Raw genomic sequence first — 24,994 nt, 5'->3', positions numbered from 1 at the left:
GTCAAATTCACAATATCATATATTGTCAGTGTTTCAGGTACCCTTTCAAAACCTGAAGAGGTTCTGTCCGGGGTACCGCAGGGATCAGTTTTAGGGCCTTTACTGTTCATCATTTACATAAATGACCTGCCATTTCATGTAGACAATTCTACCACAGATATGTTTGCAGATGATACTATAATAACAGCCTCAGGATACTCTGTTCTTGAATTATGCCAAAACCTTCAAGCTGATCTTGACAATGTAAACAGATGGTGCAAACAAAATACGTGCATCCTCTTTTCGGGATGTGGGTGCCAATACACTTCTTTGGCCTCTTATTCGGTCTAGACGTTTTGGCGGTCGTATTGGCCCGATACGATCAATCGGCTAGTCATGCCAAGCCCTAGGAAATCTCACTTTAATTACGCTTACATCTTCTATTCTTCATTTAGAATTGCATTTATGTGTTTTCATCTTTATATTGCACAATATTCTTGGTTTTTTGGCAAATTTACGTTATACAAAACCTAATGTCTTCCTTTCTATTGTCATATTTTACTGCTTTCAGCAAACTTCATAGTACGTTCACACAGTTATTGAACACTTCATTGTTATATGTATTTCAATTTCTATTTCCTAGAAGGCGGTGGCTTAGGGTCAGTTGGTTGGATAAAGTAGCAATCCCTGGAGTCCCCTTATTGCATTTTTTTGTAATACAGCTGGAGACATAAAAAAGACTGCAAAATACCTGGCCGAGTATATCACTACAGTATCCCTAACATGTATGAGCTGGATATCCGCTCTGTTTTCATGCTCCCTTGTTGGACTCCGCGGCGGGTGGGGGCTGCGAGTGACGAATTTTAAACATTTAATATGGAAAACCAAAATAAAAAACGACCGCATACCGAAACAGATTCTGACGGCACGAAAGGTGAGAATCCTCACCGACCATACACATCCAACATGGCGTTTCCACGATTTCTTTTAATCCAATCAACAGACGAGACTTTCAAAATGTCAAGCCTCTCCATTTATAATTGAAAAAAACGATCGAAGGTATTGCTGGTGTACCGAAGTCAGTCAAGAAACTGCGCACAGGTGATCTGCTTGTTGAAGTTAAGAAAGCCTCACATACTCGAAATTTACTTTCCTTAACTTCATTTTACAACCGGCCATGTAAGTGCATTGCACACCGTACTTTGAACTCCTCAAGGGGGGTCATTCGTTGTCCTGACCTTGCTGGAGTTTCGGAGACGGAGATTGTGCAAGGCCTTTCAGATCAGCATGTCACTGCTGCTAGACGTATAAAAGTCAAGCGATTAGGAAAAGAAATTCACACAAACACTATTATTCTTACCTTTGGCACTCCGTTTCTTCCTTCAGTCGTAAAAGTTGGATATCTCATTACAAAAGTTACAACATTTATTCCTAATCCTCTCCAATGCTATTATTGCTTTAAGTTCGGGCACAATGAGAAAAACTGCAAAGGCGATTTCACTTGCCCAAAATGCGGCCAGGATGGACATTCTCATGACCACGACACCTGTAGTCGTCCATTGCGTTGTGTGAACTGCAGCGAGCCAAATTCAGCCAAGTATCGTGATTGCAAGACATGGAAAATCGAAAAGGAGGTTCTTCATGTCAAATTCACACAAGGCATTAGATTTCCAGAAGCAAGATAAATTGCCAATGCCAAATTTACATCTCTAACACTCGCACAAACTTATTCATCAATAACTAAATCTGTCTCTAGCAAAACAACACAGTGCATTGATGGTTTTACTCAAACAGATTCAGTGACTGTTCAACAAAATCCAACTCAAACTTCGGTACCCAGTAAACAACCAACAAATGTACAGAAACCTCTCCAAGTAAAAACTCCAGCCGCAATACAAAACATTCCCAACTACAAGCCACAACCACAACGTATAAACAATGTATCAAACAATTCAACATCGTCAAAGGTGAATAAAACACCTAAACAAAAAATTGAACTGAATACTGGTGGAGTGGGGATGGGGTCTAATGATCCCATTAACCGCTACAACCGGTTTGAACATCTAGCAATAGATGTAGACATGGAGGGGGAGGAGGATGCACGCTCATCCAAACCTCCAGACATACCTCCCAAACCTTCGACGGAGAAAAGGATTACTAAGATCCCTTCTCCTGAGAAGACGGATTAATATAAACACCATATTTCCAGATAAAATATTTTTATGTCGAATAAGATAATCCAATGGAACTGTCGTGGTCTTAAAGCTAATTATAACGAAGTTATCCTTCTTCTGTCAAAATATAATCCCTCTTTGTTATGTTTTAGTGAAACCTTTTTGAAAGAAAATGACAACACTTCCTTTAAAAATTATTCAATGTATATATCTTTATAAATAAAAATTCAGAAAGGGCTTCTGGTGGAGCATCAATTTTAATAAGTAATGCATGTCCGCATAGAGAAATTGTTTTGGATACTAATATTCAGTCAGTTGCATTACATGTTACAATACATCGACCAATTACATTTTGTTCAATATATATACCTCCAAAATACAAACTTAATCTTGAAATGATATAAAAGAAAATTTAGTTCCTTGTACACCACCATGGACTGGACTCTTAATTCTCCAACAGTTCTTTTTGATATGAAGACTGCCTTGAAAAAGTCTGAAACAAATCCTGAAATATTCAAGTCCAAATATAATGAGATCAAGTCGACATACAAAGATCATTTTCCAATTTACACGGATGTTAAAGGTTGGATGTGCCGCCGTTAGCCACCTACATCAATCAAAATTACGTTTGCCAAATAACGCTACAATCTTTTCAGCCGAGGCAAAAGCTATTGATTTGGCCCTAAATTTTATTTCAGAATATGATGAAGAAAAGTTTATTATCTTTTCCGACTCACTTTCAGTATTACAATCAATTCACAACCGAAATATGGAAAATCCTTTCATTCAAAATATTCTGCTCTGGTTTCATGAACTATCTTTTAAAAAAATCCATCATATTTTGTTGGATTCCTAGTCATGTTGGTATCTATGGAAATGATGATGCTGATACTGCAGCAAAGAAATCACTTTCATTACAACAATCTAACTTGAAATTACCGTATACTGATTTTAGGTCAAATATCAACAAATACATTTTAACTAAATGGCAGTCTTCATGGAACAATGCTTCGTTCAATAAACTTCGTGAAATTAAACCTACTTTAGGTGAATGGCACAAAGGAAATAGATCTGTTCGCAGGGAGGAAGTTGTTCTTTCTCGTTGTCGAATAGATCATACTCGGTTGACTCATTCGTATCTTCTGAACAATGAAGATCAGCCTGAATGTGTACCTTGTCAAACACCACTTTCTATTAAACATATTTTAATCAACTGTGTTGACTTCGATCCACAGCGCAATTCATACTATAATGTTGAATCGTTAAAAGAGTTGTTTGAACAAATTCTTGCCGACAAAATTTTGCAATTTTTGAAACAATAGGCATATATCATAAAATCTGAACCTTATTTGATTTTTATTCACATTTTTACATTTTTATGTTTGCAACTGTCTTTTTACACTATATATGTATATACCTTTTTACTTTAATAGTTTTATATATGTTCTACAATTAACTTAATTCATTTAACTTTTTTCTCGGCGATATATGACCTTTTTGTGTCGATTCGCCGTAAAACCCAACTCATTCATTCATTCATTCTCTTTACTACATAGAGTGTCAAAACTAAAAGTACAACTTATAAGGCAATGATCTGATAAAATGTTCGGTTCATCAACCTCGAAATTTTCTACGTATTTAAACATTTCTGGTTTACATAATACATAAACTATGACACTACATCCACGGTTATTCACAAAGTATAATTTCCTATTTGTGAATCTTTACCCTTTCTACCATTTACGATTCGAAAACCCGTTTGGTTACAAAAATCAAACAGTAATATACCGTTATTATTTACATGGCCTTGGTCTTGAGAGCACCTCGGCATTTCAACATCAGTAACATAATCGTCTGGAAACATATCTGTGTGAGACATATTATCATTTGAGACAAAGTCTGGTAACAAAGATGTCCTTGAATTGTAATCTCCAAATAATGCATAGTAACAACTATTATTACTACTATTTTCTACATGAATAACGGAATCGGAGTCTATCAAAAATATTGTTTTCTACCATAGTTTGCCGACTACTATCATCCGGCAAAATGTAGCATAAACATATATACATGTCTTTATTAAGACAAAGCTTATTTGCTGAAATTTTTACCCAAATAATGTCATCTTGACTGGTGAAAAATAAAGTATCTTCCGAAACCAGCTCACTTCTTAAATAAATAACAATTCCACCGGAGTTGCGTTTACTCTTACTTTTAATTAATTTTCTAGTTAAGGATAACACGGTGTAATAGCCATATTTCATATCTTGTAACTGGATGGTAATATTTAAATGAAATTTGGTAACTTTAAAGATTTTCAAAATTAAAAACTGTCACCGAGAGATTTTTCAAATTTTTTTCATTATTTGGGGAAATAATCGGTATCGGAGTTAACATTGATGCCTATGGGAAATATATAATTTCTTTGATTATGAGAATGTGAACTTGAGTTTCGAGAAAAATTTGCGGTAGAAAGCTGCATTATATGATTCTGATACAAATATCAAAAAGAAATCAAAAATTGGCCGTTTGTATGAGTTGGTGCCCATTTTGCGTGCTCCTAGTCTGTGCGCGCGGGACATGTATATATCTCTGTAATCAATATCTAGTCTGTTTTCCAGAAATTCTCCAGTAAGTCTCATACAGTCTTCACTTTTGTTTTCTGCAAAGTCCCTAAATATTAAATTGTTCCTTCTTGATCTTGCCTCTATATCGATTGATTTATATGCAAGTGCACGCATCATTGATGTTTGACTATTTGTCACATTAACAACATGGTCTATTTTCTCGCTCACATGTCCCAAGGCATTTTGGAAATTTTGCATACCTTTATGACTTGTCTCTTGCTCGTGCCTTACCAGCCTCAATTCATCGAACAAATGAATTATTTTTTCATCCACTGACCCTGTTACAAAATCCTCTCTTGATGCACACATAGTTCGATTTTCTATCTGATCCATCCGTTCCTCCATTTCCCGCGCGTTCAGAATTTCAAATCTGTTTGAAACAGGTACTGAAAAACTTGGATTTAAAGTCATTTTCACATCGATAGATCCTAATAATATTCCTAATACTAAGCTTAGATAGTCCAGGACATATCCCTTACAGAAGCAAGCCTCTGTGGCGTACATGCTGCGTTTTTGCTGTGTATATGCCGCGAACACAGTAGTACGCCAGAGGAGTACATTTTACATACACCGCATGTCGCGTACATGCCGCGTACTATTTCGACGAGTACACAGCATGTACGCAGGAGGTCACTAGTACACTTCAAGTACGCAGCACAGACTCTGAAAATTTAAGGAGTACACTGCATGTACGCAGGAGGGACTTGTACAAGAAAATAGTACACTGCATATACACCGCAGATACTTTGAAATTTGTGCAGTACACTTCATATACGCGGGAAAGACTTGTATAATTTCTTTTGGCATTTATACTTAGTTTTTTTTTTATAAGTTAAAGTCTGAAGTAAACTTCATATACGCAGGAGGGACTTCATGCAGGAAGGATTTGTACATTTTTTTTTTTTTGGAAGCAAGAACTTGATTTCCGAGTAACTTTTATCTTAATAGCATAGAATAGTTCAGATTACCGGTATTCTGAACAATAAAAATTTGCCAAACTATTTGCAATGTTCATTTGTGAAGCTTACATCTTAGTGATTTCTGAGCTGCACCTTGTATGCAGTGTAAAAATATATTCTTTTTCATTTTGAATTAATCCTGGAGCTTTCTAACTTGGATAATTGAAAAGCCTTATTTGAACTTCGTTGCATTACATTTTGTAATACATGAAATAATTACCAAGATAATGCCTCAACAGCGCCCAAATGAGAAGAATTAATAGCTCTCACTGTTATTTGAATACTCTTAAGCAAAACACCATTCTATCATGTTTTATAAAGGCTTTAATGCTCATTATGTTAACTCATTAAGGCCTCACCAAATTAAAAAGTTGTTCATCGGATTTGCCGCTCGTATATTTTCAGAACGTGTTTGGCTAATTGCGCTCGCCCCATTGGAAAAAATCAATCCAAAATTTTTTGGTGCGCTACTTTTTACGGACGTAAAAGTGTATAAATGCTTATATAATTCCAGTCCTAGATTGTTCTCAGATGGATTTTAATCAAAATAAATACATACTACGCACACATCGTCTATAATAAATCATAACACTTATATTTAGTTGCATTAAAGTTGTTTCCCCTTGATGCAGTTACGCCATTTTCTTCAAATGTTTACCAAATTACATGCTACAAAAATTGATTTATTTCATTGAAAAGTGGATGGAGAAAAGCAAACTAATTTATTTGATAACATCAATCTACATTATTTTGGTAAGGGTAAATACTTATTGATGCATGTCACTTATCTTTTTTCTGTTTTTTTCTGTCCAAATGATCAGCATTTGCATACGAAAGTTGGTGGGGTAAGGAATTTACATTATCACAGCAGTTTCGCCACAAGAGTACACAGCATGTATGCAGCAGGAGTACACAGCATGTACGCCGCAGGACTCGGGCCAGGAGTACACAGCATGTACGCCGCAGGAGTACACAGCACGTACGCCGCAGAAGTACACAGCATGTACCCCGCAGGGGTAGTACACCGCAGGCTCATTTGCATGTGAAAAGTGTATGTGCCGCGTACATGCTGCGTACTATTTCTCGCATACTAAATTCCTCCAGCGTACATCCTGTGTACTATGTAGTCCACAGCATGTACGCAGCAAGTAGTACGCGGCAGAGCTCATTTGCATGTCAAAAGTGTACTATAAACGTACTATCGGTGTATGTGCGGTGTATATCCTGCGTACTATTGATTTCAGTACACATCATGTACGCATCATATACGCTGTATGTACACAGCAAGAGTACGCAGCAGGCCTTTTTCTTCTGTAAGGGATATCCACAATCCATTCCTATGATCCGTTAGTTTTATAAAATTTGATAAAACACTGGAGCAAATTTTTATACGTCTACACTGTCCGCCATATTTAATTAGGCATTCATTCACTAGAAAACCAGTGCCCCCTGAAATTGATTTAGCATAAACATGTATTTGTTTTCTATTATTCCCAAACCATAAATATCATGGTAAGTTATTCACATTTTGGTCTGTTAAGTTTTTTCGCTTATGCCTTTAATATCAAAATAAATATAGCTTTTACATTCTAGTCTTAAAATAAAATGATCACTGTCAATGTTTGTACTGAATCCATTCACATTCCAAAACCCGATGTGAACATATTGTCGTCCGCCTTTGTAACCATATTCCATTGAATCTAATCGACGACCTTGACCACGACCGTTACGCTGACCTTGACATTGATCTCTATGATGTCCTTGATGTTGTCATTCTGTTTATATTGACTGCGGAAACCATTATTGGTATAGTCAGCATAATTTGTACCATTATTATTGGAACAACTTTCCTGGTGACAATTAATTGTTACAATCTTGCAAGCTATAAGCTTTTTCAGAAACTCTCTCCCTATACATAATGTAATGTCAACGGTAACAAAATGAATGATCTATCGTGTATGTTCTGCTTGCAGTTTCTTCGTTTATCTATATGGTCTAGACATAAATTTGTCAAAATGTAATTTTAAAATAGGTTGAAAAGAGACTTTAATTTTGGATAAAAAATGAACTGTTTATAGTCACGTGACATCCGGTGAAAGTGTTGTTGTTTTTTATTGTAACAGGTTTTTTAAACTTTTTTATTATCTAAAGTGCTTTTCGCCTGGATATTCTAGCTGGACTTTAATAAATGACCTTTTACAAACATATAGGTTAGCTTTTTCTTTAGTATGAAATTTGAAATGATTACATTGTGGACATCTTGTTGATAATATTATAGGGCGGGGTGATTTTTGAAAAGTCACTATACATCCCTTGCCAAAAATCTTCGTCACGCTTGATTGCCGACAACAGCTCACACGCCTGTAATTGTAGTACAATGGCTACTAGATTTTCTCAAGTTGAACTGACTGAGAATAATGAGACTGGTGATTTAGTTTTTAGGGGGAAGCGTAAGCACCTATCTTCAAGTTCAAGTATAGAACCTTCATCGGAGTTTGAAATTGCTAATACAGAAGATAAACTGTCTATGATATTTGATGGAATTTTGAACTTAAAAGTCGAACAAGCAAGTACACAACAGCTTATCACCTCAACCCATGAATATCTGAAATTTGCTTGCGGCGAAATAAACAATATCAGTAGTGTAACAAATTAACAATCAAACTTGCTGAAAACATTATCATATAAATCGATTGATATAGAGGCACGTGGACGAAGAAACAACTTGATCTTCCGTGGTCTTCGGGAAAACCGTTACGAGAACTGCGCAACACGTGTCTTTGAATTCTTGGCTAACACATTGCAAAGTGACACTAAAGGGATTATTATAAATCGTGCACATAGGATCGGCGCGTACAAGTTGGGCCAGAAATCGGATAGACCTATCATAGCCTGTTTCTTGAACTTCAATGATGTTGAACATATTTTGTCATGCGCTAAAACACTAAAATCATGCCCAGGATATTCTATCGACCGTGACGTCCCCAGAGAAATTTCTGACGCACGGAAGTGTCTATGGCCGTTGTATAAAGACACCAAAAAGGCTAACACTGACAAATCTGTTCGTATTGTGTACCCCGCCAAATTGATGTGTGGCAATAGGGTAGTAAAAGATGAGTTTCCTGACTGGAACAGTATTTTGTCACAAAGCAGACTTGTCGATATCCCAACTCTTTTGAGTTTGACATAAACGATGACAAACCTCCGTTTCCTATGGCACCAGTTACACGTACGTTTGGCCTCTCTTCACGAAATTCACCGCCTACTACCGATGAAAGCGATACATCCACAATTCTTGTCAGTGACAAACTTACATCTGGTCATGCTAGCGCAGCTCGTGATGTCATCCAGTACCAGTCTATTCAAAAAGACGTTGCTTTAGACTTGTCACGTGTCAACAGGGCTTTATCTCCAGTACAGTCCCAAACAAACACCCACAAGCTTGCTGCTGCTTCTCCTGTACAATCAAGCGCTACATCATACAGTTCCCAAGTGTTTATGAACATTACACCGCCGCCTAAAGCCAATGGTCCGAAATCATCCAGACCTGAACCGGGAACTCATGTTACTAGGTCACCTACACGTCGAAGTCCTGGTCGCCGTTGTGCTCAGTCTACGCCGGTGCGTAGAAACATCAGGTCCCAGTCTAGACAAGGCAACCATGCGCAGAAGTCTGCAAGCAGTAGTATACCGTTTAACTTTGACGCACAATCAACCGCTACAAACGATACCTCCGATAATCGAAATGACACTGGTTAACGGTCACAGGAGAAGGTGCGCCTGCGATTTGCACTCTTGAATGTACAAAGTCTTGTATCTAAGAACTGTAAGAAGTTGAACTGTTTAGATATCTTGTCCATTTTTGATGTAAATGATATTGTCATGTTTACCGAGACTTGGTCGAACGAATTACAAGATTTAAATGTGGCCGATTTTGAATACTTTGCATTGCATAGAACCAAATCTAAGAACTGCAAACGCGATTCAGGTGGTATAATTATATATATCAGAAATACGCTTGTTAATGAATAATCCGATAATCTTGACTATATATCTTTTGATACAAATGAACCTTTTCATTCTCTACCAGAAGATTATACAACTGATGTTTTTATCCAAGATTTTTTCTCAGGATAAAGGCCATTTGAACAGTAATGGGACTGCATTTATTGAGTTTTGCAAACAGACTGGTCTTCGTATCTTTAATGGCCGTGTAGGTGATGACGCCGGAATTGGAAAGTATACATTTGTGGGTCACAGAGGCTGTAGTCTAGTAGATTATATTATTGTATCCGAATCATTGTATCCTTCCATTACATCCTTTACAGTCCATGACCCCAATCCGTTATCAGATCACTGTGTTATTGAATTTGCTTATGAAAACATTGTTATTCGTCAGCATGAAAATGGCTCTGTTGATAGTGATTATTTAATGCTAGACAGTAAATATATGTGGAATAGTGTACTAAAAGATGATTATTTTAATGCTTTAAATGATACAGTTGTAACTGAAAAGCTAAACGATTTGATTTTGAACACTGGACGAGCTGAAAATTGTGTTGACATTGAATCAAGTTTAAACGATTTTGGAAGTATTATGAATAGTGTAACTGATAAATTGTTCAAGAAAAAAATTAATAAAAACTTTTATAATGTTACAACACAAAACAATAAAGCATGGTTTGATGATAATTGTGAAGTAAAAAGAAATGAATTTTATGTGTTTTTAAATCGCTATAGAAATTGTAAAACTGACGAAAACAGAGTTTTGCTTTCTAAATCACGCTCAGATTATAAAGCAGCTTTGAAATTTGCTAAAAGAAAATACGACGATGAACATATACGAAAGCTTGAAACTTATCGTCAAACAAATGCCAAATTGTACTGGAAGTTGTTAAAAGCTGCCTCACATGTAAAAGATCCAAATATACCATTGTCTGATTTTGAAATATATTTCAAAGCTGTAAATAATCCTGACGATCACTTTTTTAATCCTGATGAAGACGTTTTGTACTTTAATGAACGTTTTCTTAATAATGAATTTCAGGTTATGTTCAATCAGCTTGATGTACCTTTAAGTAATGTCGAAATCACAGCTGCCATTAAGGAGCTAAAGACTGGAAAGAGTGCGGGCCCCGATAATTCATTAAATGATTTTTTTTTTACGCATGGTGCTTTTCGATTATTACCTTACCTTAACACATTGTTTAACACGATTTTTAACACTGGATGTTTCCCTGAATCTTGGTCTGAAGGATATATCATTCCATTGCATAAAAAGGTGCAGTAAATGTTCCTGATAACTATAGAGGAATCACATTACTTAGTGTTTTAGGAAAACTGTTCACTAGAATTTTAAATAATCGGTTAACAAATTGGGCAGAGTACTATAATATATATATATAGAAGCACAAGCAGGTTTTCGAAGTGGCATGAGTACCACAGATAATATTTTTGTATTGCATGGTCTTATAACTCATATGATCAACAATGGAAAGAAGCTGTACTGTAGTTTTATTGATTTTAGTAAAGCATTTTATTATGTAGAAAGAAATAATTTATGGTATAAGCTGATTAAAATTGGTGTTCGAGGTAAGATGTTAACTGTTATCAAAAGTATGTACACTGGTCTGAAATCTCGTGTGAAATATAATAATAAACTTAGTAATGAATTTACATGTATGCTTGGTGTACGTCAAGGTGAATGTTTGTCGCCTTTTCTTTTTTCTATGTTTTTGAATAATATTGAAGAATATCTCATTTTGAACAATTTCGAGGGTGTAGATACATATATGACAAAATTATTTCTTTTGCTATATGCCGACGACATTGTCATCTTCTCTGAAACAGCAGACGGACTACAAAAAGGATTAGATTTACTTCAAGAATATTGTTACAGATGGAAACTGAAAATCAATCTTAAGAAAACTAAAGTTATTGTTTTCAGAAAATCGGGAATGTTACCGAGGAACTTGAATTTTGTTTTTGATAATGAACAGATTGAAATAGTTAAGTCTTTCTTGTATCTTGGTATAGTATTTACTCAAGGTGGATCATTTAGCGAAACCCAAATTACGTTGGCTATTAAAGCACAAAAGGCGATTTTCAAATTAAATAGATACCTACTGAATTTTTCAAATGTTTCTGTTAATCACAGACTAGAATTGTTTGATAAACTCGTTTTACCAATTCTTAACTACTCTTGTGAATTTTGGGGATTTTATAATGCTGTTAACATAGAACGAGTACATACTTTGTATTGTAAACGAGTTTTAAAAGTTAAGCGCACAGCACAGAACGACTTTGTATATGGTATCTTAGGAAGATTTAGTCTTATAAATCATAGATACATTAGAATTATTAGATATTGGTTTAAACTTAGATGTAGCAGTGATAATAAGTATAATAAAATTGTATATAACATGTTAATGGCTGATGCAGATATACATCCAAATAAGACTTCCTGGGTTATTTTACTCCGAGACTTACTGTCTTCAATGGGATTCCATGATGTATGGCTTGCACAGGGAGTTGGTAATTTCGATGTTTTCCTACATATTTTCAAGCAACGCCTCCATGACAATAGTCTTCAGTTATGGCACGATCGTTTAGAAAATTCAACTCGAGCAAATTTCTTCAGGGAGATTATTGATTTTGATTTTCAGTTTTTTCTAAAATGTTTAAACGTACAGAAATTTAGGATAGCGTTCAGCAGGTTAGTTGTTTCCTCTCACAACCTTAAGATTGAGTCTGGCAGGTGGCATAGACCAAGAAGTATTCCATTAGCAGATAGAAAATGCACAGTTTGTGATAAACTTGAAGATGAGTTTCACTTCATTTTAGAATGTTCATCCTTTTACGATTTACGTAAACAATACATCAACAGGTACTTTTGGATTAGACCAAGTATGTTTAAATTGAAACAATTGTTTCAGTGTAAAAATGAAAATGTAATTAAACGTTTAAGTATATACATATTTAAATCGTTTGCAATTAGAAACACTATAAATGGCACATAATATATTTTGTTATTATACCTTGTCTCTACATATGTTGAGTACGATATATGTGTAAGATGGCGATGTAGTACTATATATTCATATGTTGTACAAATATGTAAATTTTTGTTGATATAATCTCATACTCAGCTAGTCAAAACAAAATAAGAAATCCATTTGAATCATCCTACCCAAACTTTCTTCCTTTGAAATGATTCCATATGCATAGCTTTCAAAATCTTGCAAGACCAGTCAGTGCAGGGCAGAGTAATATATAAAATAAATGTCAAAATGAACCACCAAAGCCCCAATCACTACAAGATACCAAACCCTTCAAAAACAATCATCTTCCGAGTCGACTCCGTCGGCATTAAATCGCCCCTATTGGATGTACGCACGTATTGAGTGTACAATATTCTGACTAGGGTTAGGTCTAACATAGGTTTAATAGTGTACATTCAATGCGTGCGTACACTCAATGCGGGAGAATTCAGTAATGGACCTTTCGGACTCGCCAATATTTGTGATTTCAGACTTCGTACCTTAGCTAACAGTCAATCAAGCAAGCACACCTTAAAAAACAATTAACTTATGGTTTAATTATTTGAATTAACTAAACTCAGCTTCGGAGATGCTTATATACTGTTTTGGATCTCTGATATAATTAATGGTCGAAACAGCGCCAGTTACGTTATGGCAGCCAAAACTATATTTGAATGTGCCATTCAAATATTTGTGAGTCGAAAGTTGATGCTTGTGAAAGGTTAAATTGGTAAAAAACACTGGTTAACTAATTCTATACGAATTCCGTATTGTTTAACAATAATTTTACTGATTTGAAATAAACGTGTATTTACTTTTGTGTTAAAGGACAACATTTAAACCATTCTGTACTTACAATGTATTGCAAATGTCATATTAAAAACTGATGGAACCCCAAGTATCTGTGTATGCGACATCAACTAAGTTTGATCAACTTCTGGAAGGACGAACAGACAGAAAAATTTCATTTCCTGATATAAAAAGTTCTATTTTTTGATATCAAAAAGAAATGGACAGCATTTCTTGATATCAGAAAATGAATTCCTGATATCAGAAAATCGAATTTTTAATATCAAGAAATCGATTTCTTGATTTCAAAAACGGAATTCTTGATGTCATCGATTTTCTGATATCAAAAAATGTGACTGATTTTTTTATGTCTAGAAATGATTTTCTGATATCAAGAAAAGGAGTTCTTGATATCAAGAAATCGAATTTTTGATATCACGAAATGATTTTTGATATAAAAAATTATGGGCGGCGGTTACTGCCAAAATTAGTAAATACATTTTTGTATACAATCCATTCATAAACAAGTCAGTCAGTGCATAGCATTTCAACGCCGTCTGGTCTAAAATTCCATCCCGTCCAATATATTTGCATTCAACGCATTGTATTTGGAAACCATTTGATACAAAACTTCATTCCATCCATCTAAACATGGAACGATGCATTGAAAAACTTGTTGCGATGCACCGTAATATGAAATGATCCAACAAAACATGATACCATGCAGCTCAATGTGAAGCCGTTTGACACAACATGAATACGTGCAGTGTAAAATGAAATGATTTATTACAACTTGACGCCGTCTAATGCATATTGAAACCGCTTTGTGTAATAAAGAGCGATGTATAAAAATTTGATGCCATGCAGTTCAGTGTGAAGACGTTTAACGCAATATGAATTCGTGCAGTGTAAAATGAAACGATTCATTAAAGCTTGACACCGTCTACTGCATACTGAAACCGTGTTGTGTGATTTGGAGCGGCGTATCAAAATTTGATGCCATGCAGCCAAATGTGAAGCCGTTTAACGACACACGAGTACGTGCATTGTAAAAGGTTAATAAGACTATCAGTTCATAAGTTTGCCTTGTTATAAATATAGATTCTGGATCCGTTTTACATATGAATATCTTAACATTTGTCCTAAAACCGACCTTGTGGTAAAATTCTAGTCAAGCTGTAATAAATCATTTCATTTTACACTGCACGTACTCATGTTGTGTTAAACGGCTTCACATTGAGCTGCATGGTATCATGTTTTTTTGGATCATTGCATCGTTCCATGTTTAAATTGATGGAATGAAGTTTTGTATTAAATTGTTTCAAAATACAATGCGTTGAATGCAAATATATTGGACGGGATGGAATTTTAGACTAGACGGCGTTGGAATGCACTGCACTGACTGACTTTTTTATGAATGGATTGTATATTTACTAATTTTGGCGGCTACCGCCGCCCATAAAATGCCTATTAAATAGTAAAACGGCGCCCCATACTTAACAGCCTTATCCCCCTCCACCCCCATACACTTCATTCCCTGTTTACTGTTGATATATATTTAAAGCAGCCCATCTACGATATCTTTCCAATACAGTTTGCGGTTAACCTACTTTGCAATGTGTAACTCTGGCTGATTTTTGTGGTGCTCGATGCTCTGCATGCTGGACATCCTCTTTTACCATGTACTATATTTTCAAGTTCCCAAGTTCCATTTATATCCTTTCGGTGGCTAAAAAATCAGTGTCTATGCAAAATGTAAATAAATGTATATAATAAATGGAGATAATTTTACATATTCAAGAAAGGTTTCTGTTAGTGTGCTATTTACTTCGTCCGTATTAATAATATATTCGGTGCAGTCTAGGATATTGTCTTGTCTTAAATGTTTCATGGCAGCCGGAAAGACGAACGAAACATATCCAATAACCACATCTTTTGTGGAGGGTAAAAACACTTTTTAGTGTTATTGTTTAAACTGTTTGCATGAAATGTTAATCTGAGATTTCTTTGTTCTTAATTCAACTTTTATGATAAATTTCCAGCTCAGTAAAAATCCCATTACAACGCAAGGAGCAGTGGAACTTTTAAATGCCATCAACGAAAACGAAGAATCTAAGGTACATCAGCTCTGTTTGGAGGTATGTTTTTATTTCAATTTGCGAGCAGAATATTATTTTGATTATTAAATTTTTATGTCTTTAATGTTTATGCGTGCATCAATCGGCCTAGCAGTTCTATGCCTTGCATTATTGTCTCGCATCAGGATAATACTGAAAGAAGGTCCTTATATTTGCATAATGGTATTAAGATAAGATTATAATTTCGTACAAATAGGTCTATATCAATTTGCATTATATTGAACATATGGTATTTAACTTCTGATTACGTTTACTTGTATTCTCGTCTCATCAGGGTATTCAAGTAACACATGAAACAGATGATGTAGCGGAAGAAATACGAGGACATCTTGAAGAATTTGAATTACGTCACGGAGGATACGTCATATCTCCCGACACACTAGCATTTAAGCCTGTTGCCAAACCGGAAAAGAAGTGTAGGAGTAGCAAATCGTAGCATAATAAGAAGCATGGGCTGATAACAATATATACCAAACTAATGACAACTACACAAACAAAGTGGAACAGATACTGACCTCGTGACAGATACAACACGCTTGGTCCAATATCACAAGTGTTCTCTGATAAGATATGTAACAAATAAAAATTAAGACATCTTAGCTAGAAAATGTAAATCGACCATAATAATCAGAATATATCGGTATAAAAACGGCTACATATTCTATATGGGGTTCTGATTAAATGTTTTAGCTGAGCGGTATCTGTAAATGATTATTTATTTACTTCAAAATGACTATTTGTGCAAACTTTAAGGGGATTATAATGTTAGCTCAGTTAATAGAGTTTAATAACGATAATATCGGTCTTGTCAAGGCAGTTGCTTGCAGAAAATGTCTATGGAAACATTACTACTGTTGCATACTAAATAAAGTGCGCAACGACTAAAAGTAAACTAATAATCATTCAGAATTGTAATTTATGTTATCTTTAACCATTCTACTTCAAACGGTATCAGACATTTTCATTTTCAACAATATCTGAGTTGTGGGGGCGGGAGGGGGGGGGTGGGGGTTGTTGGCATGAGAGGTCCCCTAAAAATCTTCGCATAGTACAATAGACCTTTTTACATAGAGCTATTTCCTAAGCAACGGGAGACAATTTTCGCGCATGCGCACTCTACGTAGGGCAAAAAAAAGGACATGACCGCATAATATAAATTACGTTAGAGTTATATTGCATTTCAATCTATTCGATCAATAATGAGTTTGTTTTAGAGTAAATATCCACCCAAGACAACGGAAAATATATGTAGATATTTGCAAACCCACAGCTGATATACTTTAACTAATGCGCATTATCATTGATGATTTTGGATTAATAAACTATTTTTCAGCAGTTTTGATCTCGACAAATTTAGGTTTAGAAAAATGAAAAAAGAAGATATTTTCCATGAATTAATACAGTAATAATAAAGTTTTTGTTTTATTTCCTAACATGATCTCACAGAAGTTACCACATGTCGCAATTAGCTTACATGATACCTGTAATATAATTAAAAGTCAAAGTTGTTAATAAAATGTTCAATTAACAAAATTCAGCCTTTGATTTTGTATCCAATTATACTCAAATGGGGATCAATTCATTCCGTATTTAAAAAAAAATATATATATTCATCTTAAAATTGTTATTTTTTATTTCCATTGATTCTTTGAATTTGAGAGTTTTAATTTGACATTATCAAAGTGGTTCGGATGGTGAATAATGCAGCGGTCAGATTTAATAGTGAGGGGGTGGGTAGCGGGGAAGGGTGTTCTACACTTACATTCTTTATCTGTTGTTAAACGATGTTCTATTCTTTGCGGAATTCAAGTTTATCATAATTATTCTATTAATGTACGGGTAATGGCTTCTGCGCACGATACATTTTCGATATAAAAATGATCCATCATGTAAACATAAGAGATAAAAAAATAGAGATTTATATTAGGTATTTTCCTTCAGTATGTAGTTATAGTCCTTGATTTGATTCATATCTTACGAATTTTAACTACACTTTCATCGTCTTAAAAGGAAATGGCCATTAAAGTTCCTAAGTCTATTCTTATAGATATTAAAATACTAGATATCACGTGAAATGTTTATTTTTGATTCACAAAACAGCTCCGCCACGTGATATATTAATCCGAGTGTGTTCTTTTTATGGCATTGATGACCGAAGGCATTAAAGTATGTCACATCCTTCTTATATGCTTCAGAAACCTTTATAATCCGCTCTAATTAGGGGACACCCTCGAAATTAAGTTAGGGTCTTGATTACCTAGGTGACCTATGTTTTATCATGTCATTTGCATAATAGTTACGTAATGATTTCCGGTATATTACTTAAAGGCCTAGATTCACTACTATATAAGTGCCCCCCCCCCCCCCCCCCCCCCCAAATCCAATATACAACTCCCATCTTATCTGCTGCTTATCAGCGATTATGTAACAGTAACTGATTAGAGGGCAATTAGCACAGCAGGGACCCCAACTAGACCATGAAGATGTCTGCAGTGGAGTTGAAAGAAATTAATTTTTCTTCAGTGAATGTGGAATGATATTATATAATAACTATTACTTTAATGTTATAATAGATAATAATAATAATAATAAATAATCATAATTATTATTATTATTATTATTATTATTATTATTATATACAGGATGATAAAATATACAGTAATAATATTGAAAATAATAATGATAATAAAACACAAGTATAGTGAAAACTTCATGAGTTCTTTATGCTGACAAACAATATTTTTCCAATTGGAAATTGATTTTCTTGTATTCATGTAATCAACATTATTTAAATATAAAATTATTGTGTTCTATCTATACTCAATTTTCATTTTCAGTACGTTGCAAAAAGAGACTTTTTCATGCTTTGCTTTGTAACTTTGAAATGCACATTCTGTTTTCAGTTTTAGACAAATGTTATTTACAGTATTCTGTAAGCTTTAGATGAGTGAAAGTCACATTTTTTCTGAAATATCACAATTCTCCAAACAGAATTTGAAAAAATAAAAACTTGCATATGCAAGTTTCTCATTATTTCATTATTGTGGAAATAAGTTTCTGATTATTTTATTATTGTGTTTGATCATCAAATGTTTTTCTTCATATAGAAATGCCAAAAAAAAACAAGTATAATTTTAAAAGTTATCAATTATTCATTAATTTAAAATAAATTACATTGTTTCCACTTCTCACTAATTGATACACTTGTAAGGTAGACTGACTCTCCAATAAACAATGACCCTTGTTTATTGGAGCCATACTGTGATGGTCATTAGCCCCCAACTGTGCAGGTGAAGACAGAAATCCCTTGGCCCACTGCCAAAATCTAGGCCTTTAAAACAGCAACTTCAGTGACATGGAGCCGCGACCCCTAAGTATGTAGATGTCATTCAAGTCGGAGAAAAATAGACAACAACTGTTTGAAGTTGTGGAAAAAAATAGATAAAAATGAAAGAAAATATGACATTTTTAGATGTAAGGAACAAGTTTTATATTTGTATGATGTGTGCAAATAGACTGGAAATGCTCGGTACGCCTAAAGTGCGCAATGGAGGTAAAGTGCGCAATGGTGCGCAATGGAAGTAAAGTGCGCAATGGAACCATTTTTTAGGAAACTTATCTATTTAAAGGAAATGTCATTGGAATGGCAATTAAATGATAATAGATAAAAAGGAAACACAAACATCGATATTTTTACATTTTATTATTTTATATTTCTGTTCAGTTTAAACGTATTTATAAAAAATGATATAAATTATGTTAGAAACATATATACAAACACATGAATTAAATACATTTGAAACTTATTATTACAACATGCTGAAAGTCATAAAGGCAGTTTAGTATCAAGGCAAGATTGCTGGATAATTTTATTAATGAATGGCAGTTAGGTGTAGATGAAAGTACTAGTTTAATACTGTTTAAAGAATTGAAAGACTGTTTTGAATTATCTCCTTACTTGTTAATAGTTGAGAATTATAAACATAGACATATATTATCAAAAATTAGACACACTGTCTGGATATAGAATACGGTCGGCACAGGAACACTGAAAGACAAAATAGACTAATGTGAGCTTTGTGACAAGCTTACAGTGGAAGATGAGTTTCACTTTACATTAGAGTGCGATGCGTTCAAAGTAATACGATCAGAATATATTCCAAGATATTATAGACAGAGACCAAATATGTTTAAGTATGTGGAACTTTTAAAATCACAAACGTTTATTGCATAAAGTGGCATTATACCTAACCAAAGCTTTCAAGAAAAGACAGGATTTATTAAATCGTGCATGAGAAACACTCTCGCATAATTACATGACTTTGTATTTGACTAATTGAGACATGTATGCGTTACTGAGCCAGGTTGTTATTACTATGCATGCTTTAATTTTTACTTTGTATTAGTAATGTCAATATGCTGTATATGCATACGACTTGAATAAATATCTGTTCTGTTCTGTTCTGTTCAGTATCAAATTTCCCTTAAACGGAAATAACAAAAAAAAACATATAAATTATGTCAGAAATATGGTGAACTTTTATCGTCCTATTTGAAATAAGCTACCGACTGATTAAGGTATTTAATTGGATTTTCAGATTATCACTCCTATGCCAACTGATTAAATCACGCCTCAATGGTAAAGTGGTAAAGTGCGCAATTGACTATGGCTAGGTTAGACGTAACGGAAAGAAGGCTACGCTTATTGGAGTACAAGTCAATAGAGCAAGAAGTCCGTGCTCGTTCTAATAACCTAGTTTTTGCCGGCGTATATGAACAGGTGGGAGAAAAGTGTATTGGCACGGTGTATAAATTACTGGTTGAGAAACTTGATATTGACAATGAACTTATTTCAATAAAACAAGCCTTCAGAGTTGGTAGGAGAAAATACTTTCGGGGAAAAGAAATCCCAAGACAAATAATAGCGTGTTTCAGTGATCAAAATGACATTGACAATATATTATCATCAGCGCCAAAACTCAAAAATCATAAACCAAATATAAGTATAAACAGAGACTATCCACCAGAAATTGCCCAAGCCAGAAAAGACCTCTGGCCGTTATTTAAAGAAGAAAGGGCAAAGAATGACCCTAGAAGTGTACAATTCAAATTTCCGGCAGCAATTGGGGTAAAAGGCGTGGTTAAATATGATCGCTTCCCCGATTGGTACGATGTGCTTAGAGGAAGCAGACATTTAAACGTACAAAACGAAGTGTCTTCAACACTTAAAGCCAATGTTGAAACGCAAAAACAATACTGGTCCAATCAGGTAAATTCCACCAGCGTGACTGAACTCATGGATCTCACACAATTATCAGAAGAATCCCAAGTAAATTTGTACGACATAGACTTGGAATCAGCCGCTCATGCGCGTGACGACTTACCCATTCGCACGAATCCAAATAATAAGTCGGATACAATAACAGAGAACAATGTTGCTGCAAGTGATAGTGATGACTCTGCTTCAGGCGCAACACATACTTCAAACATCAGTAAAAACAGCAGTGGGAAAGAAAACCCAAGAAGTGTAATACTTGAGACTGAAAACCCCGGAGAAAACACTTAGGACAGAAGGGGGAAACATCCCCAGATAAATGTCAATTCTAGGAGAACAGGAACCATTCATTTCGGAGCACTTAACGTTTGTGGACTAGAATCAAGGTTATTATACCCAGAATTTACAGATCTTCTGCAAAAATTTGACTTTTTTAGTGTAAGTGAAACCAAACTTGATATAACAGATGTTATTTGTGTATCCGATTATTTGGGGTTTTTTTCGAAACCAAGAGAGCAATCTCATATCCGCAAATCAGGCGGAATAGGTGTATTTGTAAACAAACAATACGAACGCTATGTTGAACTGTTAAATAACGACTGCGAATATGTATTATGGTTGAAAATAGATAAGTCGATACTATCAATAGACGATGGTCTAATTTTAGCATCAATATATGTTCCGCCCGAGCAGTCACCTTACTATAATGATGATTTATTCGCTTTGTTTGGAGAACGAGATTACCTATTTTTGTAGTAAATATAAACATGTACTTTAATGTGGCGATTTGAATGCACATACTTCTGATGCTCAGGATTATTTAGAATTTGATCCATTTTTGACAGAATACTTCAATTTTGACAATGAATTTTTGAACTCATTTAATGCACATCATAAACTAATTGATCAGAATATCCCCTTAGACAGAAAATCAATGGATAAAAAAAAGAAATAAAATTGGTAATAAATTACTTGATATCTGCAAAAATAACAATATTTTTATATGTAATGGCCGAGTTGGCGGAGATAAATATATTGGGAAAACAACGTTTCGAAAAACATCTGTAATTGATTACATTATTGCAACTGTTGATCTTCTCCCATATTAGTAGTATAAGTTTGTTTTGGCGTTATTTTGACCACTTCTAAAAAAAATAAAATAAACAAGTTTTCATAGTACTATATGAAAACCTATAGTAAAATATGATTAAACACTTCTGCCAAATTTTTACCAAAATCCTGCCACGAAAACAGAGTACACCGAGAGATAAAATGTGGAATAGGTTTGGCCTAATATAACATACAGGAAGTAAAATATAGTGTGGTTGAATTTAGACGACATTTATTTTCTGTTTAAATCACTCTTCTACTTCCTTGTTTTGTAATCCTTTTACATAGATAAAACAACTGTTAAAGACATTAGAAATGACACAAAATGTACACAATACCAATAAATACATTAATAATTATCCATGAAACAAGAAAATTTCAAACTAAAAATAACACAGACCGGGAAAACCAAATGATAAATATAACAAATATAACAAGGCCAGGTTATTTACAAATCTATCTCCCTTTAATAATTGAAATTAAAAAACAAATAATATCTCCCTTTGATAACTGAAATTCATATAAATTATTTTAATTAATATTGGAAGAATAAAATTACTTTAGGAGTTGTTATTATTTAAAAGCAAAAGTAATTGAATAAATTATAACACATGAAAAATAAAATTATGATAATTTCAAAATCATAACATTATTATAATAAAGAATATACACTATATAAAACCGGTTTCAACTTTTATATCATTGAGTCGAGTTGTGTAACGCTTAGTTCCGGAAGTTAATCTGACGTTTCCTTGTCTGTTTAAAGGTAGCTTGCAGTATGGTTTGTGTACTGGGTCGTCTTGTCTGTTAACGGTTACAGCCTGTTATGACATTGACTGGTTGTGCACATAAAGAATTCTTCCGTCAATGTCGAGCACTGAATTGCCTTACTTCGTTCTTGTCTCTTGTTTCGAAGGTTTCGGGAGGCAACGAACAATGGGGTTGAAGGTGATTCTGGCTGCAAAACCGGGCAGGTTTGATGATTTAGGAAAAACCAGCTGTATGGTGAGCCTACAGATGAGGTCTCTTAAGAAAGACTAACGGTTCACCCCGGCGTCGGGTGTGCACGTAATAAATTCTACCTGGCGTCGGGGTTAAAATAAATGTACACAACACGGCTTTTGCACTTTTTTAACAAACAAACAACCGAAATCACTCAACCGTTTGAGTATGCCATAGGCATATGCATGATTGAACATTCGCTTTTGAATATTGTTCAACCATGCATCGTCGAATGGTTTCAGTTGTTTATACAACATTTACGAACATAGTTCTTTAATGTTATACAACATAACCGCGTTAAGGTATTAGAGCATTTAAGTATTATCATTATTCTGTGTTAATCACAATTTTAGGAGGGCGTAGGTTCGAGTCCTACCAGAACCCATTTTTTAGTAAAAATGTTTTTTTCAATAATTTTAAATACATATAATATAAATGAATCAAAAACAAATATATTGTGTAAAAGAAAGGAAATTTACTGATAGTATAAATCCCCAATATGTTACAACAAAAAATGGTAGACTTATGTTAAGAGCTCAATGTGCATCCTGTGGTAATATAAAAACACAATTTGTTAAACGTTCTGGAGGTGCAATTGATATTCACAAAGCAATGTTACCTTTATTGCCTAAAAAGGGTATAACACTTCCGGGTTTTCGCTATTGTGGGCCGGGAAACCCCCTAGATAATGGACCCCCTGTCAATGAACTGGATGCAGTATGCAAAATCCATGACTTCTGCTATAATGATACTAGTACAAATAAAAACAAATGCGATAAGCAAATGCTTTCCGACTTAAATAAAACTAAATCAAAAACATTTGGGGAAAAGATTGCAAAACATTTAGTTGTGAAACCTGTAATTAAAACGAAATACAAACTTGGGCTGGGACAAAAGTCAAAAAACGGGAAAAGGGGGTAGAGTATACCCCCGGAATCACATGGTGCGATGAATTAGCAGAAGAATTACACAAACCAATTAAAAGAAAATTTAGGAAACGAAGAGTGATTGTTCATGATATTGATGATACTTGGTCAGCTGATTTAGTTGACATGCAAGCTTTTTCAAAATATGATAAAGGAGTAAAGTACTTGTTAACCGTTATTGATATATTTAGTAAATATGCTTGGGTTATTCCATTAAAGAATAAAACTGGAGAATCTGTTACAGAAGCATTTGAAAAAATAATTTTAGAAGGACGATTACCAGTAAATTTATGGGTGGATGAAGGAAAAGAATTTTATAATAAAAAGTTTGAATCATTTTTAAATAAATATAAGATTAATATGTATCATACATTTAATGAAGGAAAGGCTGTAGTAATAGAAAGATTTAATAGAAGTATAAAAAGAATAATGTGGAAATATTTTACAGCAAATAATGCTTATACTTATTTAGATAATTTACTTGAAAAGGTTGATAATATAACAAACAAAACACTCTAGTTTAAAAATGACACCAACCGAAATTGGTGATCGTGTTCGCTTAAGCAAACTGAAAAGACATTTTGAAAAAGGATATACACCAAACTGGACAGAGGAGATATTTATAATTTATAAAATTAATAATACAAATCCCAGAACATACACTATAAAAGATTTAAATGATGAAATCATTCAAGGTTCATTTTATGAACAAGAACTTTTACCTACTACACAAGAGGTTTTTAGAATAGAAAAAGTTATCAGACGAGACTATAAGAAAAAACAAGCTTTAGTAAAATGGAAAGGTTACAATGAAAAATTTTAAAGTTGGGTACCATTTAGTGAACTGGAAGAAATTTAATAATTTAAAATAATAATAATATTAATTATATAAATGAGTTATAAAAATCTAATTTCTAATAATGGAAAAGAAACAATAGATCAGTTAATCATTCACTTAACTAAACTAGCTGCTGC

At 34.1% G+C, this 24,994-nt stretch overlaps 1 protein-coding gene across 3 annotated transcripts in view; it reads left to right on the top strand.

The window, feature by feature from the left end:
• Positions 1–20,165, top strand: part of LOC123536334 (leucine-rich repeat-containing protein 74B-like) — a 196,006-nt gene extending 175,841 nt beyond the window's left edge. For all 3 annotated transcript variants that reach the window (XM_045319445.2, XM_045319454.2, XM_053548986.1), the window contains 2 exons: positions 15,611–15,706; positions 15,981–20,165. In XM_045319445.2, the coding sequence (XP_045175380.1) occupies positions 15,611–15,706; positions 15,981–16,142 (258 nt within the window). In that variant the 3' untranslated portion in view covers positions 16,143–20,165. The remainder of the gene's footprint in view (positions 1–15,610; positions 15,707–15,980) is intronic.
• The last annotated feature ends 4,829 nt before the right edge of the window (positions 20,166–24,994 follow it).

This window comes from Mercenaria mercenaria, chromosome 1 (assembly GCF_021730395.1).
Source record: "Mercenaria mercenaria strain notata chromosome 1, MADL_Memer_1, whole genome shotgun sequence".
Classification (NCBI taxonomy): Eukaryota; Metazoa; Mollusca; class Bivalvia; order Venerida; family Veneridae; genus Mercenaria; species Mercenaria mercenaria.
The sequence above is the reverse complement of the archived record's forward strand: the minus strand, read 5'-3'. Positions and strand labels throughout refer to the sequence as shown.